The sequence below is a fragment of the Poecilia reticulata genome, linkage group LG2 (genome assembly GCF_000633615.1).
Source record: "Poecilia reticulata strain Guanapo linkage group LG2, Guppy_female_1.0+MT, whole genome shotgun sequence".
Taxonomy (NCBI): domain Eukaryota; kingdom Metazoa; phylum Chordata; class Actinopteri; order Cyprinodontiformes; family Poeciliidae; genus Poecilia; species Poecilia reticulata.
Window position 1 is genome coordinate 41,568,236 of NC_024332.1, and position 19,075 is coordinate 41,587,310.

The window sequence follows — 19,075 nt, forward strand, 5'->3', positions numbered from 1 at the left end:
CAAACACTTACAAAACTGTTTTATGATTGAGATCACAAAACACAAGAGTTTCCGGTTTTTAAGATGGTTTTAGAATCTGTTGGGTCCAAATGGAAATCTAACAACTTGTGAAAAGTTAATTTTTGCACAACAGGTCTTTTCTAGGCCGCCTTCCTGAATGTTTGCATTATGTGACTTTCTACATTCTGGCTGCTCCATTTTTGCTGACRAAGGGTTTCAAAGTAATACCATGTTGTCCAATAAGCTGTTGATGTAGGCAGACATATACATTACCTGGAACCCGTTCAGTGCTTTTTTGTGCACTTTTCTTGTCCAACTGAAGAACCTCTCACAATATTTTTTCCTCATACTTGTCATCGTTCCTGGATCTGATGACCAAACAAGAATTAAAATTATTTCTTGGAATACCTTCTTCTTTTTTGTCTTTAATGCTGAATTGCTTCTCCCCAAAGGATTTGGAAATGTGTTGCATCCAGAAATGCAGAAATGTTTGGATGTGAACAAATGAAATTGAAATAACATAAACATGAAACATCTGGACTTTTGTAAGAAAATTCAATAATTACTGGATGCTTTGTATTTTATATAGTGTTTATATAGTGTTTTCCATGCGGTTTCATCGTTTTCTGGTCCAGGGTATTTCTGTGCCTTGTAGGAGTATCTTTAACCCTGAACTTTAAAAAATCTGAATCTTCAGTGTATTTTATTGAGATTTTATTATACAATTACATACAATAGTAATAATAATAATAATAATAATAATAATAATAATAATAATAATAATAATAATAATAATTGTGAAGTGAACGAAGAATTGATGAGAATTGATGCCAGAACCGCCTTCTTACTGCTGGTGCAACTACAAACTAGATTGAACGGGGAGCATTTATTTCAATTAATTTTCAAGTCTTGCCACAGATTCTTAACTAAGTTTAAATCTGGACTTTGACTAGGACATTATAATACGTAGATATGTTTTGATCTGAACCAGTTAGCTGGATGTTCAGGGTTTCTTTTGCAGCCTCCAACAGGTTTCCTTCCAGGATTGTCTTGTAGTTAGCTCCATCTGTCTTCCCATCAAAACCAGCTTCTCTGTAAATGCTGAAGGAAAACATCCCCACAGTGCAATGCTGCCACCACCATGCTTTAAAATAGCAGCGGTGCGAGAAATTGTTTTTTCAGTTTTCCCTTCASATATTTGGATTTATCTCAGCAAATCAACAATCACTGCTTTCTTTAGTAATTCCAGAGTAGAAATTAAATCAACACTTTTCATTGTTATTTGACACAATTCTACACTTTTATATATTAGTTTATAACAAATGATCTCAAGAAACACTGGCAATGAGATGAAAATATTTAAGGGGTCTAAAATCTTTTGCACGGCACAGTAGTTTGTTTTATTTCTTCCCGGCTGCCTGCCGCCTCCTCTCAGTGATTTCTGACCTTCACTCGGCGTCTCCATCACCGTCTTCCCTCACTAATCGTGGACTTCCTGTTTGTCCCTGATCGTGGTGTGTAACCTGCTCTGATTGGCCGGTTCAGGTGTCCAACACCGGCTCAGCCATCGCTGCTCTGCACAAAGAGCTGGCCTCCCCCTCCGCCACCAGGAAGATCATCAAACCCGTCAAGTCTCCTAGTCCTTCTCGCAGGTCGGTGGTGGAGGCCAGAGTGACGCTGGAGMCCCTCCCACCRCCTTTTAAGGACATCAGATATCAGAGGCAGTTTGAGGGCGGGGCTTATGCAGTGAGTGAGGAGGAGTTTGAGGACTGGGARCCTCAGGTTGGTCCTTTACCACTGTCCTCTTCTTTTTTAACTCTTACCTCAGTCCCTCCCTYCCTGCAGCCAATCASACTTCACCCTTCTTGAAGACTCCTCCTCTTGTCTCCTTCTGTCTTCATCTGCAGACCTCATCTTTTTTATCTGTGCTAACCAACTTCCTCTTCCATCCTCTCAGAACCCTGCAGACCATAAAACCCATCTTGTTTGTCYTTCTAACTCTTGTTTTGTCTTTAAAGGAGGCGGTCGCTGTGCCAATGAGAGCCCAGGAACCTGCACTCCCTCCCACTATCCTGGCAGTAAGTAACTTTTCCCTACACTTTCTCTTCCTATCCTTTTCAAATAGGGCTAAAGCGATTAATTGTGATTCATTGTGGTTAAGCAATTATTGCAAAAATCTTCAACTAATTTAGCAACCGATAAATTATTAACTGGAGTAAAAAGACTCAAAAAAAGACCAGATGCTTAAAGAACAACACAATCAAGGGAGTAATTAAGCAAAACCTGTACAGTAAAACCTATCTGTAAATATGTTCTACCCTAAACTCCTCTAGTGACAGTTTTGGYTTCACCTGGTTAAAATCTGTAAATTTTGAAAGATCTTCAGAAAGCCTTGAAAACAATTRATTAGGATCAAAAAATTATTTCCTCAGCTTCATGAAATTAAGTAAATTAAGTCTTTTGTTCAGGTCTCTGACCATTTCTCTGGTTTGTTTCAGGGCCTGAAAAACCTGACAGTGACAGAGGGCGAATCAGTGACCCTGGAGTGTCAGATCAGCGGTCAGCCCGCCCCCATCATCATGTGGTTCAGAGAGGACTACAAAATCGAGAGTTCAATCGACTTCCAGATCAGCTATGAGAACGGCATCGCCCGGATGATGATCCGCGAGGCGTTTGCCGAAGACAGCGGWCGCTTCACCTGCACCGCCACTAACGAGGCCGGAACCATCAGCACCTCCTGCTACCTGCTCGTTAAAGGTAACAGAGGGACACTCGAAAATCAACAACTTGTTCATGCAAAACTCTGACATTGTGTCACATTTCAACCACAAAAGACAATGTATTTTATAAGGATTTTATATGATAGACCAACAGAAAGTAGTGCCTGAAAGGGAAGTAGAAAGAAGGATTGTGGTATTCAAATAGCCAATCTGAGTCACTTATGGGTACAAGATGGGACTGGACGATATGCCTGAAAAACGGTTCATGATATAAGTTTTTTTTGTATCRGTGAATGTTGATAATTATTGATAAGTTTATTGTGAAATATCTGACATACTGCCTAACTGGTGGTGTGACCAAAAATGTTCTCTTTGCTTTAATTGTCATTTCTACGGGCTGATTACAGACAAAAACATGCAAACTAACAACAAAACAGGGTCAGATTTGGGGTAAACATGTTAAAACCGTGAGAGAGACAAATGGCTGTCTAGAACCCATYTCTGTTCATGACTTTGTAATACACCATAGAGAAAATAAGATTAAACTGTACAAAAAACCAGCCTAATCTGGTGACCTTTGATTATGTTGCAGTTTCAGAGGAAATAGAGAGCAGAGAGGAGATGGTGACTGTCACAGAAACTGGGCTCACACAAGCCAAAACGTGAGTTTTAAACACCCAACCCTATTACGCTGCAGTTTCTGAGCTGATTGTTAATCCAGATGCTGCTTCTCCGCAGCGTTGCTGTCGAGATGAGGGAGCAGACAGAGATCAGCACAGGAGAAACTGCTGCCCCCTTCTTTATTAAGAAGCCCACTCCCCAGAAGCTGGTGGAGGGAGGAAGTGTTGTGTTTGAGTGTCAGATTGCAGGAAACCCAAGACCTCACATCATTTGGAAGAAGAGCGGCATTCCGCTCACCACTGGTTACAGGTACGACATCTGGGTTGCTAGGTAACGGGGTGAGCTTCGCTGGGGTTGCTAGCTGATTTGTGACATTACATTCAGACTTTTTTTTAATGGCTCATTTGCCAGACACTAAAAAACATTAACTAATTGCTAAAAACCTGCTGGATGTTTTTTTTTTTAAATAGCCTCAACTGTTTTGAGACGCAGTAGAGATCCAATAGAAGCACAAAAAAGTGCAAAATGTGAATATTGCTTAATGTTTTCCCTTTTAAGTAATTGATGTCCTGAAGAAGCCTGTTTCAAATGGAAAGGTTTTTTTCAAGAGCAGAATTTGTGTATGTGGCGCTAATGCGCTTAGAAACACATAACTATACAAAATAAGTAATATATAGTTTATCATAATTCTTACCATTATTACAACAGCACCACAACATATCACAATAAAATTATAATCCCACATCACCCACTCCTATCCTCAACCCCTTTGGATCAGAGAAGATAAYAGACTTTTTTTCTTCCTTTCAGATATAAAGTTGCCTACAAAAAGGAGACTGGCGAATGCCGACTGGAGATCTCGATGACCTTCGCTGATGATGCAGGAGAATACTCCGTCTTTGCTAAGAATCCTCTCGGGGAAGCGTCAGCCACTGCCATCCTGCTGGATGAAGGTATCCGCATTTTCTGTTTTTTGTCTTTATTTCTGCTTTGGACCTCACTGCACAACATCAAATATTATGTTTTTTTTGTCTACTTTCTTATTGCACATATCTCATTACAGTTGAAAATGTAGCTCCACTGGCAGATTATTTAACTTATAGAAATATTATTTTTCCTGTTATAATTGAAATAATCTACCAGTGGAACTAGTACTTTTCTTAATCAGTATTCAAAAAATTATTGATTTAAAACAATACATTTTGCTGAAAAATTATTTTAAGTTAGTTTTGTTTTATTTTATTTCAAGTGTATCTAGATATTTGCAGAAGAAACTAGACAGAAATGTTTGGTAAGATTTTGTGTTGTTGCAGTTCAGCCTCTTACATTCTTTCCGCTTGCAGAACAATATGAAGCCTACATGAAGCAGCAAGATGTGACATATAAAACCGAAGTGACGACAACCGTGGTCCAGGAACCTCWGCCAGTCGTAGCTCAGTACGAGTTTGAACAGAGGMGGGTGACGACCCCCATGAGCTTCGTCTCAGAAACGGTAATCGTCTTTGCAGTAGTTTACATATATTTTTTGTACAGTTCTTGGAGTGTATTGTTCTTTCAGTTAATTTTCCTCAGATTTAATGTTCCGCTCTTTTTSTTTCAGGAGTTCATGATTTCAGCTTTTGAGGAGAGGATCATCCAGGAGATTGAGATCCGTATCTTGAGGATCACCTACAGAGAGTTGGTGACCGAGGACGGAGAGCTGATGGTGACTGTCGCAGAAGAAGAGGCGCTGCAGCCGGCCTTCGAGACGCCAGTGAAAAACTACCGGATCATGGAGGGAATGGGCGTCACTTTCCAYTGCAGGATGTCTGGCACGCCGCTGCCTAAGGTGCAGAAAAATMTGTTTACCTTCATAGTCAAATTCATCTCTGCAATATGGAAATGAGTCCAATCAAATCTGAACATATTTGTGAAGTATGATGAAGTTAATGTGGTACTATTTGTCAGAGTTTTGTATTTATGACCTTTAATAATCTGCTGGAAACCCGTGTATTATGTATGTATTCATAAAACTCATTAGTGMACTTTTAAAATAAGACATAGCAATCTCTGCATTCATTGAGTTCCTAAATTTAAATAATATTGAACCTCTTTTCACTTTGATCAGTCCCTCCAGGATTTCATGATTGTTTTTGTGATTTTTTTGCTATTAAAATTAACAGTTTTGTTCTAATTTAGAAATATTTTTGCAATATTTGCACTTATGCATCATGGTAATTGTGACTTTTTGTTACTCACCACATCAATCACAGACTATTAACTTGACACCAAGTAAGATTAAGGCTGCAGTGTTGTAAAAGTAAGAAATACTGCCCCCTGTAGGTGGGAGTCAGTCACTTAAACAATGTTTTTGACTATTTTTGCAGAAAATGTGCAATAAATTCACAATTATTCACTCCATTAGTTCAGAATCGCAAAAAACCTGAGAGACTTATTGATGTAATTTGGCAGTATACAGAGATAACTGCTTTGATCATATTAATAAAATAATATATAAGCACACAACTGTTATTTTGAAGGTTCTTTTTATGTATTTGGAGTCTAGAGGGCCACATAAAAAGCTATGACTCTTGAGTCTTGAGTTTGACGTGTCACTTACAGCAATTCATAAAACCTTCTGCAGATTGTTTGGTACAAAGACGGCCAGCGCATCCGGCCCGGTGGCCGGTACCAGATGGAGGTCCTTCAGGATGGACGAGCCAGCCTCCGTCTGTCTGTGGTTCAACCAGAGGATGAAGGAGTGTACACCGCCTTCGCCTCCAACATGAAGGGAAATGCCGTCAGCTCAGGGAAGCTCTACGTGGAGCCTTCTGGAGGTGTAACCCCTCCCAGTTACACACCACAGCCATCAATGCAGAGGATCAGGTCAGTGCTGAACAAATGTTAATGCTGAGAAATTATGAAAATGAATATGAATTGACAAAATGAACTATGACCTATAAACCAGGTTGGAAGTTTTGCCTCTTTAAGGCTGCAAAGAAACACCAAAAACTGAAAATGCAAAATCTCTGCATCTGAAGTCTCGCCTGCTACCTRATGACACACTGCTTCCCCCTTTTAGATCCGCATCTCCTCGCTCTCTGAGCCGCTCTCCTGGCCGTTCACCTGGTCGTTCACCTGGACGTTCCCCAGCTCGCCGCCTCGAAGAGACTGATGAAATTCACCTGGAAAGACTTTACAAACCAGTGTTTGTTATGAAGCCTTCCTCTATCAAATGCGCAGAGGGACAAACTGCCAGATTTGACTTAAAGGTTGTAGGCAGGCCAATGCCTGAAACCTACTGGTTCCACAATGGTAAGAGAAACAGTGTTAAATATGTTCAGTGACTCTGTATTTGGTTCTTCAGCCTTTAAAAATACAGTCTTATCCTCCCTTTCAGGACAACAAATTGTCAACGACTTCACACACAAGATAGTAATTAAGGAGGACGGCACTCAGTCCCTGATCATTGTCCCAGCTGTGCCAAAAGACTCTGGAGAATGGACCGTTGTTGCTCAGAACCGAGCTGGACGAACATCTGTTGCCGTTAATCTCTCTGTTGAAGGTAAAWTTTGGATTACAGAGTGCTACATCTACAAAAACCTTAAAAGTGTCTCAATATTAACTTCTGCCTTGTTCTGGGATCCGCAGCCAGAGAAAGCGTATCCAGACCTCAGTTTGTTGAAAAACTGAAGAACATCACCGTGAAGCAGGGCACATTGGTGGAACTGGCTGTCAAAGCCATTGGAAACCCCCTACCAGATATTGTTTGGTTGAAAAACAGCGACATCATTACTCCATCAAAGCACCCACACATCAGGTATCTCTACTGCTTTGTTTTCTGTCTCTGTAAAGCACCTTATTTGTACTTTGATTCACTTGGTTGCTTGCTTTTTMCAGGATTGAAGGAACCAAAGGAGAGGCCAAATTCCAGATTCCTTCATCTGCTGGCCCAGACAGCGCCTGGTACACCGCCACAGCCATCAACAAGGCTGGCAGAGACACCACCCGCTGCAGAGTCAATGTGGAGGTAGATCACTCTGTGCCGCAAGCTGAGAGGAAGCTCATTATTCCCAAAGGAACCTACAAAGCCAAAGAGATTGCCGCTCCAGAGCTGGAGCCTCTCCACATGCGTTATGGCCAAGAGCAGTGGGAGGAAGGCGACCTTTATGACAAGGAGAAGCAGCAGAAACCATTGTTTAAGAAGAAACTCACSTCCATCAGGATGAAGCGCTTTGGTCCAGCCCACTTTGAGTGCAGGCTGACTCCAATTGGAGACCCCACCATGGTGGTGGATTGGCTGCATGACGGAAAGCCTCTGGCTGCTGCCAACAGGCTGCGTATGGTCAATGAGTTTGGCTACTGCAGCCTGGACTATGAGGCTGCTTATGCAAGAGACAGTGGTGTGATCACCTGCAGAGCAACCAACAAGTTTGGAGTCGACCAGACCTCGGCTACCCTGATCGTYAAGGAYGAGAAAGGCCTTGTTGAGGAATCTCAGCTTCCTGAAGGCAGGAGGGGAGCATATCGAATGGATGAGATTGAGCGCATTGCTCATGAGGGAGGACCTGCAGGAGTCAGCCTTGATGATGAATCCGAAAAGACAAAACCTGAAATTGTCCTGCTTCCGGAGCCAGCCAGGGTGCTGGAAGGAGACATCGCTCGGTTCCGCTGCAGAGTGACCGGCTATCCGGCTCCAAAGGTTAACTGGTACCTCAATGGACAACTCATCCGCAAAAGCAAGAGATACAGACTTCGTTACGATGGTATTTACTACCTGGAGATTGTTGACATCAAGTCGTACGACTCCGGCGAAGTCAGAGTGGTTGCAGACAATCCTTTAGGCACAACTGAGCACACTGTGAAGCTGGAGATCCAACAGAGAGAGGACTTTAGAGCAGTGCTGCGTCGCGCTCCGGAGCCCAAAGCTGCTGAGGTCCCACATGATTCTGGCAAAATCGGATTTGACATCATCAAGGTGGACAGACCTGGTGAGGTCCCACAGGACAGGGAAGTAGTTAAGCTGCGTAAGGCACAGAGAATCGTTCATGAGAAAACCTCTGAGGAGTCTGAGGAGCTGAAGAGCAAGTTCAAGCGCAGAACAGAGGAGGGCTTCTATGAATCTATCTCTGCAGTAGAATTCAAATCTCGCAAGAGGGATGACTCCTATGAAGATCTACTAAAAAAGACTAAAGACGAGCTACTTCATCACATGAAAGAGATGGAAGAAGCTGAAAGGAGGAGGATGGAAGAGCAAGGCAATATCACCATCCCCACAATCAAACCAGACAGGATCCAGCTGTCACCCAGCATGGAAGCCCCACACATCCTCGAACGGATTGGAAGCAAGACTGTTTCTCCAAAGGACGAGGTTCGTTTCAGAGTCAGAGTTGTTGGTAGACCAGAACCTGAGTGCCAGTGGTTCAAGAATGGCATTCTTCTGGAAAAATCTGACCGTATTTACTGGTACTGGCCTGAGGACCATGTGTGTGAACTGGTGATTAGAGATGTCACAGTAGAGGACTCTGCTAGCATTATGGTTAAGGCCATCAACGTCGCTGGAGAGTCGTCAAGCCATGCCTTCCTTCTTGTACAAGGTAAAGTCAACCACAAAATTTCATCTGTAATTTCTTTTTACTTTATCTATGGAAGAGGATTAGGGAGACTGAAAAATAATAAAATAAAATTTCTCTGAATTCTGACTATAATCTCAGAATTCTTTTTTTTGTCCGAATTCTGACTAATCTTCAGAGATCAAAAGTCAGAATTATTTTTGTTCAGTGGCCCTAATTCTCTTTGTATGCTGGATGTCAAATTCTAATTTTGTATTTCTTATGCAGCCAAGGCAGCCATTAGTTTTACCCAAAACCTGGCAGATGCCAGTGCAAATGAGAAGGACACCATGGTGACCTTTGAATGTGAAACCAACGAACCATTCGTCAAGGTCAAATGGCTGAAGAATGATGTTGAGATTTTCTCAGGAGACAAATACAGGATGCATTCTGACAGAAAGGTCCACTTCCTGTCTGTGCTGATTATTGAAATGAGTGATGACGCAGAATACTCATGTATGGTCATAGATGACGAGAATATCAGGACTAATGCAAGGCTCCATGTAGAAGGTTTGTACTCTGAATTCCTGTTTTATATCGTCTTGTTTGTGTGGAAAGCAGCTCAGGGTTCTTGACGTTCCTGTGTACTTCAGGTGCCGCCCTGGAGCTCAACAAACATTTGGAAAACATTGAAGTACCAGAGAGCTACGCTGGAGAGTTTGAGGTTGAGGTTTCTCGTGAAGATGCTGAGGGAAAATGGTTCTTTGGCGAGAAGGAGCTCTCTCCCAGCAGTAAATACGTTATATCCTCCCGCCGAGGACGGCACACCCTGGCTGTCAAGGACGTCAGGAAGGACGACCAGGGGACGTACAGCTTTGTTTGTGGAGATCTGAGGACCAGCGCCTCACTGAAAATGAAATGTAAGCTTTTTTTAGACGATTGTGTTGCCACAAAGTTCCCTGTTAGTTTAAAATATGTAGAATGTTTGATTAGTCGTTTTAGAAAACATCCAGAAAGCAGCAAAMCACTGTTTAGACTTGCCTTTGATTAATATTAACTGACATTTTCTCCAACAATAGTATAATTTTTATTTCTTGTTTCATGATTGGTGGATATTTTTGTTATATAAAGCMCTTTGAGCTCTTTGTTACTAAAAAATGYAGTACAAACAAACTTAATTTGACTTGACKAGTCATTAATGAACATATGTGCGTTTTGTTTCTCTCCAGTGCGACCCGTGACTCTAATGCAGCCGCTGACTGACCTTACCATCTGTGAGGGTGACATTGCTCAGCTGGAGGTCAGGTTCTCCCAGGAGAATGTTGAAGGTACCTGGCTGAAAAACGGCCAGGCAATCTCTGCCTCAGACCGCGTCCACATCGTCATCGACAAACAGGTTCACAAACTGCTGGTGGAGAACGTCAGCAGAGAAGACGCTGCTTCCTACTCATTTGTAGTTCCAACTCATGAGATCTCCACCTCAGGCAAACTCAATGTGCAAAGTAAGTGTTTCCATATGAAAATAAACATATCACTTATTGATGCAAACAATTAATTGGCWTACAATTAATTGTCGATTAATGGTTTATTCGATTTAAATTAGTTCSAACTGATCAACTAATAATTTCGCCTAGAGCTTCTTTAGGTGTTRTTTGGCTGCCATCCAGCAGAGGGCGCCACTGGTCATCCGTAAGTGGAGCCAGTTGATACAAGATGGCGGCGCYATATCAAAACATTGAAGAGAAACAGATTGGCTCCATCTTGGTTTCGGATGGGAAATGTCTTTTATGCAGTTCCATTTTGAAATATTACTCAAAAAGCCTCTTAAGTTTTATCTTATTAGCACTTATTTAGCCATACTGCACGGTGGAGAAACTTCAACTTCAAAAATGACTGATGTGCAGAAAATGTGATAATGCAGAAAAACTGCAACATGATGGAAAAAACCAGCTTATCAATTAATCATTGGTCAGTTGATAAGTACAGTCAACTTTAGATTAACTCGTTAATCGATAACTTGCATCCTTATTATCGCTCCACCTTGGTCTCGTTAATCCTTACTTTAAAATGTTCTATCTTTAAAGCTATCGACATTGTGGTGCCACTGAAGGACGTGTCGTCCATYGAAGGCACAAAGGCTGTCCTTGAGTCCAAGATCTCAGCTCAGGACATCAGCTCTATCAAATGGTACCACAACGACAAGCTGCTGATCCCAGGTGACCGAGTCCAGGCTGTGGCAAAGGGCACCAAGCAGCGACTTGCCTTCACCAGGACCTTTGCTTCAGACGAAGGACATTACAAACTGGTGGTCGGCAAGGTCGAAACCAGCTGCAACCTGACTGTTGAACGTGAGTGAGATTAGATTTTCTCATCATTCATGTTTTCAGCTTCATGTCTTACCAGYGTTGTTCTCACAGAGGTCCATATTGTGAAGCACATGGAGGACAGAGTGTGCTCAGAGTCCCAGAACGTTACCTTCAACGTTGAGGTTTCAYATCCTGGAATCGACCCACTCTGGACCTTCAGGAACCAGCAGCTCAAGGCTGGACCTAAATACAAGATGGAGTCCAAGGGAACGGCTCACTCCTTGATTGTATTAGACACCATGAAAGATGAAGAGGGCCAGTACATGTTCCATGCTGGGGAGAAGACATCCAGCGCTCAGCTCACTGTCTCTGGTAGGTCAAAACTCAGATACTAAAGGGTTAAATCAAAGAGCACAACTTATTTACAGCTGGAACCAGATATTTACATCCACAGTGTGACTTAACCTTTCCTTATTTAGATCAGMTGGGATTACCAAAATTACCTCTACTAGCTAAAGAATTCCCTACAATTCTTTCATGAAATTATCTTTTTAACTATATGATTTGGGTCGAACCAGTTTGGTCCGCAAGCTTCTCGCCATATTTTGTTGGAATTTCAGCCAATTCTTTCTACTAAGTTATATAACTGAGTCAGGTTCGTAGGCTTATTTATACGTTTATTAGTGCTGGAACAAAATTTTTTTTACACTAAAATCATGGACATTTCACAATAATTTACTAATTTGGCTGCATGTTTGGTTCAATTTGCACCTCAGCTTTAATTTCCAGCCTGATGCTCTGAGATGTTGCTTCAATATTTCCACATGATGTCCTTTCGTCATGCCGCCACSTATTTTATGGAGCGCATCTGTTCCTCCTACAGCGAAACACCGCCACAGCAAGATGCTGCCGCCCCCATAGTAAAGTTGGGATAGATTAAGGCTTGCATACTTCCCYCTTTTTCTACCAAATATGACAYCATGATCAAACACTTGTTAGTTTATTTAAATCACAGAAGATGTATTCAAAAATTAAGGTTTTTCCAGCTTTTTATGTTCCTTTGGTAGTAATGGCTTCTTCCTCTCTGAGTGACTTTTCAGCTTGTGCCTTTTTTATTAGCTTTGTTTCATTTTTTACATTGAAACTTAACAGCATCTTCAAAACATTTTGCTTTTGGTGTGAAGTTCATATTTCACACATTTCACAGCAAATCAGTTTCCTCCATGACAAGTTGGCTGAACATTACCATGGTGTGGTAAATAATAGTTTGAGCAGATGAACGTTGCACCTGTTTGGCATCTTTTCAGAAACCTACAACATCATCAACATCTTTGTTTTGACTCTGAACAAACATAATAATTTTGGTAATCTTAGCTGACTTAAAACTGGACAAGTTTAGTCAAGTTGTGTCATATAGAAAAAGGTTAGGGCCACTGAAAAAAAATCGGACTTTTTTTTTTTTTCTTCAGAATTCTCTCTTTAATTTTCTGAGATTAAAAGTCAAAATTATGAAAAAAAAAGTCAGAATTTGTTTTTTCTTTCCAGTGGCTCTAATCCTGTTCCATACATATCACCCACACTACATGTAAATATCTGCTTTCCACTGTAACTGAACACAAAGACTAAAACTCTTTACAGATGTTGGAACTGAGGCTATGCCCCACAGTCACAACTGTTCACTTATGCAACCACCAGGTGGCGCCATCACACGGCCTCTGCAGGATGTGACGGTGGCCGAGTCTCAGACCTCTGAGTTTGAGTGCGAAGTCGCCAAYGCTGAAGCTGAAGGCAAGTGGCTAAAGGACAGTCAGCTCGTGAACTTCAACGAGAACGTTGTGAGTGAGGTGAACGGGTCCGTCAGACGTCTCGTCATCGTCATCACCAGGCCACAGGATGTCGGAGAGTACACCTACCAGGTGGCCAACTCCAAAACCAGCGCAAACCTCAAGGTGGAAGGTGAGTACCAGTTTTCTAAATGATTCAGAAACCAACTGACCCAACAGTAAAGGGTRAGYAATGATTAAATGTGGTGCTGTTGTCTTGTTTTCGTCTGCAGCTGTGAAGATCAAGAAGACTTTGAGAAACCAGACAGTCACAGAGACCCAGGAGGCCATGTTCTCACTGGAACTCACCCACCCGGACGTGAAAGGAGCCCAGTGGATCAGGAACGGAGTCGAACTGCAGAACAGCGACAAGTTCGAGATTATCTCAGAAGGAACGATCCAGACTCTGAAGGTGAAGGACTGCAACACACAAGATGAGACGGTTTATTCCTTCAAGCTGGGGAAACTGTCCGCCACTGCCAGACTCAATGTAGAGAGTGAGTATCAGCATCACTTATCACTACACACAGGGATGCAAGTTATCGATTAATGAGTTCATCTAAAGTTGATTTATTTTATTGATCGACTAATGATTAATTGRTAAGCGGATATTTTCTTAAAAGCCTTTTCTCTTGTATGAAAATGGCTGACCTTTTTCCATAACATAAAGTGCAAAATTCTTCGTATGTTGAATTAAAAACAAAAAGCAGAATTTAATGTTAGCATTATTTTCTCAGTTACATTAAATACAGACTGAATAAATAGAAAATTGTGGTTTAGCCATTTTCAAATTGTTAAACATATTTATAAAATATAACAAAACAGGAACCTCTCAAGTTGTTCTATGGAAAAATAAAAGATGACGGAAGTTGTCGAGTGTTTACACGGTTCTGTTTTGAAATATAAAGTTCGTTTTGCATCTTATAATGGACTTTGTTTGGACCATTTCTCTTTCTCATTCTGGTGTGTATGACTGAATATTAGGGCCATACAATAAAAACTATAATAATAATAATAATAATAATAATAATAATAATACTATTATGAGAATAAAGTTGTACGAGAATAAATTCAAAATAATACAAGAACAAAGTGTCAATATAGAAATAAAGTCACAATATTTCAAGAATAAAGTTGTTATATTTTGAGAGAAAAGCTGTAGTATTACAAGCATAAAGTCATAAAGTTGTAATATTGTGAGTTTATTCTCATACTTCAACCTCTTGTATTGCTTTGACTTCATTCTCTTATAATACTGAGTTTATTCTCGTGATTCTATATTTTAAATTAMCTAATACTTTGTAATACGTATGGCCCCGCCGTCTTTGTTTCTATATCAACTAGCTCTGCTAATCATCTAAGGATGACCAGCAGCGCCCTCCTCTGTACGCAGGACAAAGTACAATATTAAAATAAGGTCTAATTGAACATTATTAGTTAATCAGTTGGAACTAATTTTAATCTAATAAACCATTAATCGAGAATTAATCATACGTCGATTAATTGTTTGCATCCCTRCTACACACAGCACCATTCTAACAAGTTTTTTCTCTGCTTAATGACTGTTTCTGTCTTTGATCTTTGCAGCAATCAAGATTGTCAAGAAGATTAAAGACGTGAAATCCCTGTTGGACGGCACCGCCTCCTTCGAGTTGAGCCTGTCGCACGACAATGTCCCCGTCAGGTGGATGTTCAAAGGCGTCGAGCTGAAGGCAAGCGAGAAATGCAAGATTTTGTCGGAGAGGAAAGCTCACAAACTGATCCTGCAGAACGTCGACAGCAGCAACGCAGGAGAGTACACGGCCGTGATCGGACACCTGCACTGCAGCGCCATGCTTACTGTAGAGGGTACGCAACACTGAACACCCTGTCATGAATTATTAAGAAGGAAAAACTTTCAATAAAGAAAGTGATATAAACTACATTTACTCTACAAGTTTTTTTTCTTTTCTCCTTTAAAATTACGTCTGTTTTTGTTTGTGTTTTGTAAAAAAGAAAACAAGTTAGGCATTACATAGTTTTTTTAATTATTAAAAAAGTAAATGCACTCGTGCCAAAAAAAAAAGTTAAGCCCCCAGATGGAGTGGTGCAAATGAAATTGTCTGGAAACAGACAGTGATTTGATACAGAACATTTTCAGAAACGTTTGTCTCCTCTTCAAGACGGCCTTTCAAATACAGGATGTCCCTCAAGTCCTTCCGATTCCCACTTGATTTAACCCGAAGCCGGATTCCCGTGGCTCTCCACAYCGTAACACCCAGATGTCTGGAGTACCGCTAGTGCGTCTCATTGGCAGGATTGGTCCTCCACCCTTGCTGCCACCACACAATGATCATCCTTGGTGATGCAGAACTGAGATTACGATACCATACCTCCCAGTTGTGGCACCACTCCAAACACAGTCCTCTCTGCGTTKGTGTTAATGTCAGCTACATATGGAAATGGAAATGGGTATTTTGGCTGAAATCCGTCTTTGAAACCACTTCAGGTGTTTTTAAAGAGTTCAGTACCTGAGTTTGSTGCAGATGTCTTTGGGTCCTGCAGTACTTGGTGGATAAAACAAGGCTCCCCTCTTGRTGCGGTCTTTCCAAAGCTTTACAACATGCGTGGGTACCCTCATATACTCATTGGCTCCAACGTTGGGCCACTGGTAATGCCGTCTAAAATATCTGCAAGGCATCCTTTGTGTCGGCTGACTTTCACTCACTGCTTTGACTGAGTGCCGCATGTTTGGTAGCTGCCTGATAAAACTCAAAATGCCACCTTCTAGATTCCTGATYATTGAAGCATTCACATTGGTCTGCATGTGGACCATTTTACATCCAAATCACACCATTCCCTCTGGGTGCCTAACTGTTTTTTGTTAGCAAGTGTGTATTTAAGAAATATTAAACTCAATCTGAGTTAAAGTGTTTTTAAAACTCCATCAAAAGTCTCAGCTGGCTAAAACTGTCTGTAATTAGAAACTCAGGAATCCCCTAAGSTATTGAAAACAATAAAAAATTATCAATAGTTACAAAACTATTTAGCTAAAAGTCCAAAATAATCCTAATGATCCTAGATCAAAAGGCATGCTAATTCTAAACTACACMTAAAATGGTTTTGCCACATCTGTTTTTGAGCCTGAGTCCAAAAATATCCAGAAGCCCAGTTGATCTGTGAACCTTGGTGCTCTGGCTGAAGTGTGAAGGTGTGAAATTTCACACAAGTAAGGTGATAACAGCCCTCTAAGACCCGAGAAAGAAAAGTTACACTTAAAATAGACTGCAGAACTTTGTAAAAAAATATAAAAAAWWTTTTTTTAAAAAGGCCAGCGCAGGTGTGGTACAATCACACTACTTGTGCCCCGCCCTCAGAAGTCGGRCCGCTGGGATTTGAACAACCAGTAGATGTCAAAGTGACRAGTCACGATTGACCAATTATAGTACCTATAGATGAGATGTAGGTTTGTGTTACTGTCACAAAGCCATGTCATAAACAAATCTAATCTTATTTCAGTTTTAAGAGCAGTGTGAAAATTCAGTGTTTCCATATATATCTGTGACCTCRACTTAATGGGTTCATAGAACTCTTAAATCTTTTATTAGAGTCTCTGTGATTACACATCTCTAAGATGACTTACAAGGCTTTAATATAAACATGTTGCTGTTTGTTGGAATAAGCAGATCAGAAAATGGTGAAAAGTTGTACTTTGTGCTTTAAAATGCACCGGATAAGGAGCATGTTTAACAAGAAGAGAAAGGGACCAAAGGAGGAGCCTTGTGGTACCCCGCAACTAAGTGGGACATTAGGAAAGAGTACTTTTCCAAACGATCGGAGAAGTATTCTTTCATTAATCATGTTTTCTTGTTGATGGCTGCAGAGAAACAGAGCTACCGGAATAAACAGCTCCTCTGAGAGCTCAAACTCTCAGAAAAGCTGTTTGTTAAAGTATTTGTCTCTTTTTTTTCATTGTGTTACAATTTCTCGCCTGCAGCTCTTTGTGTCACCAAACCAATGGAGAGTGTGGAGGTGCCTGAGACCCAGGTGGCCACGTTTGAGTGCGAAGTTTCTCACTTCAACGTGCCGTCCACCTGGCTCAAAGACGGCGTGGAGATTGAGATGAGTGAGAAGTTCAGGATCGTGGTTCAGGGSAGACTTCACCAACTGAAGATCATGAACACCAGCAGGGAAGACTCTGCRGAGTACACCTTCATCTGCGGGAACGACAAAGTGTCGGCGACGCTTACCGTCAACCGTAAGAACACAAAGCTTGATTTAGGCACTGCTAGACCTATTGCAATAAATCAATTGATCTCAATAATTTCCTTTGCATGATGTATTGTTTTTCTCTTTTCTCTTTCTCTTACTACCAATAACTGGATGATTAAACTCTGGTGCATTTGTCTAGGCCCTTTTTTAAAGTAAAACTTTGTTTACAGGGACTTCATGATTGTTTTGTTTATTTATTTTTGTTATTTAAAATGTCCTCCAGTCCCAGTGTTAAATGTTTATTAGAATTTAAAGTTCTTTGCTCTTTGAGAATGTTTATTGACATGTGTGGCAACACAAAGTATTCATCCTGATGTTTATTTATTTATTTTTTWAATTCTTTATTTTTGAGGTATTGAGAAGATTACAAAAGCACAGTTTCAGTCTGTGATCCGATACATTTCTTCTCCTTACATTTTCATTTATGAAAGCAATACCAAATAAACAAAAAACAACAAAAAGCAAACAAAGTAAAACAAAAAAGAGAACAAGGGGGTATTGTTTTGGAGAGACATACTTTTATGTATATAACTAAGTATACTGATGTTTACTTTTAATTTAATTTATTAGTAATARGGATCAAAAACATCCAGTGGCTTTTCTTAAAACACAGACATTTGCATGTCCATTTTATAAACTTAGAAAAATAAAGTAAGAGTTGGAAAATTCCTGTTGTTGCTAAAAAGACACAAAAAATCCAGAAAAAGATGAAAAAWTTAGGCTATGGTTTGCTGTTTTTCTTATCTGCAAAACCCTCTTTTGTTTTAAATCTGCAATGATTTATGCATCACTTATGTGCAGAAATCTGACTGCTTTTGCTTATTTCATTAAAATAATGTGTTTAGTTTGTTATTTACAAAAAATTAAAACATATAATAATAGTCTTTGCTATTATAATTAAGAAGAAAATACAAAAAAACTTGTGTAAACCAGAGTTTCTGCAGCTCAACATTTTGGTCCAATCTTAAAATGTATGTTTCGTCCGTCCAGCTGTCCTGATCACCTCCATGCTAAATGACCTGAACGCTCAGGAGAGAGACACCATCACCTTTGAAGTCACCGTAAACTATGAGGGCATCACCTACAAATGGCTGAAGAATGGCGTAGAGGTCAAATCATCGGAAAGATGTCAAGTCCGCAGCCGGCAGCTCACACATTCACTCACTATCCGAAATGTCCACTTTGGAGACGGAGGAGAATACCAGTTTGTAGCAGGCTCTGCTGCTAGCGCCGCTAACCTCTTTGTTGAAGGTAACAAAGCATTCATTGGACTGTGTTCTTTTTTTTTCCTAGTTTTGGATGTTCTTTAAATCTACATTTCTTATTCTCAGCTCGTGTGATTGAGTTCACCAAGAAGATTAAAGACATAAAGATAACYGAGAAGAAGAAGGCGATGTTTGAGTGTGAAGTTACTGAGCCGAACATCCAGGTGATGTGGATGAAGGACGGCCAGGAGTTGGACTTAACTGAGGAAAGGTCTGTCTGCGATGATACTAGGGCTGGGCAACACAGCTGAAAAACACATTATTAAGTGTTTCATATCAGCCAATATCGATTATTTGTTATTATATTTGTTTTTTGTCTGAAATATCTGAAATACTGCCAAACTGGTGGTGTGGCATTTTCTGTTATATGCACAGTTTTCACTCCACACTGTTGTTTTTTATTTTTAAGAAGCTGTGAGGAACAGTAGCAAAATATTAAACTGCTATTAAGCAAGTTACTAAGCAGGTTGTTGCTAGGTAACCTAAGGGTGCGTTCACACTGCAACCTGAAGTGACCCAATTCCGATTTTTTTGGCAATTCTGATTTTTTTGCAGGGG

General features: G+C 40.6%; 1 protein-coding gene across 1 annotated transcript in view; it reads left to right on the top strand.

The window, feature by feature from the left end:
• The window catches only part of ttn.2 (titin, tandem duplicate 2), a 228,210-nt gene that overhangs the window by 26,642 nt on the left and 182,493 nt on the right, over nucleotides 1-19,075 (top strand). Inside the window, exons 10-32 of the mRNA XM_017309405.1 lie at nucleotides 2,019-2,078; nucleotides 2,499-2,757; nucleotides 3,313-3,382; nucleotides 3,459-3,650; nucleotides 4,152-4,294; nucleotides 4,685-4,833; nucleotides 4,942-5,169; nucleotides 5,965-6,206; nucleotides 6,403-6,635; nucleotides 6,721-6,885; nucleotides 6,972-7,140; nucleotides 7,221-8,917; nucleotides 9,161-9,442; nucleotides 9,526-9,792; nucleotides 10,102-10,374; nucleotides 10,957-11,220; nucleotides 11,290-11,550; nucleotides 12,874-13,134; nucleotides 13,235-13,498; nucleotides 14,589-14,849; nucleotides 16,978-17,238; nucleotides 18,243-18,503; nucleotides 18,584-18,728. Of these exons, the coding sequence (XP_017164894.1) occupies nucleotides 2,019-2,078; nucleotides 2,499-2,757; nucleotides 3,313-3,382; nucleotides 3,459-3,650; nucleotides 4,152-4,294; nucleotides 4,685-4,833; nucleotides 4,942-5,169; nucleotides 5,965-6,206; nucleotides 6,403-6,635; nucleotides 6,721-6,885; nucleotides 6,972-7,140; nucleotides 7,221-8,917; nucleotides 9,161-9,442; nucleotides 9,526-9,792; nucleotides 10,102-10,374; nucleotides 10,957-11,220; nucleotides 11,290-11,550; nucleotides 12,874-13,134; nucleotides 13,235-13,498; nucleotides 14,589-14,849; nucleotides 16,978-17,238; nucleotides 18,243-18,503; nucleotides 18,584-18,728 (6,407 nt within the window). The remainder of the gene's footprint in view (nucleotides 1-2,018; nucleotides 2,079-2,498; nucleotides 2,758-3,312; nucleotides 3,383-3,458; nucleotides 3,651-4,151; nucleotides 4,295-4,684; nucleotides 4,834-4,941; nucleotides 5,170-5,964; nucleotides 6,207-6,402; nucleotides 6,636-6,720; nucleotides 6,886-6,971; nucleotides 7,141-7,220; nucleotides 8,918-9,160; nucleotides 9,443-9,525; nucleotides 9,793-10,101; nucleotides 10,375-10,956; nucleotides 11,221-11,289; nucleotides 11,551-12,873; nucleotides 13,135-13,234; nucleotides 13,499-14,588; nucleotides 14,850-16,977; nucleotides 17,239-18,242; nucleotides 18,504-18,583; nucleotides 18,729-19,075) is intronic.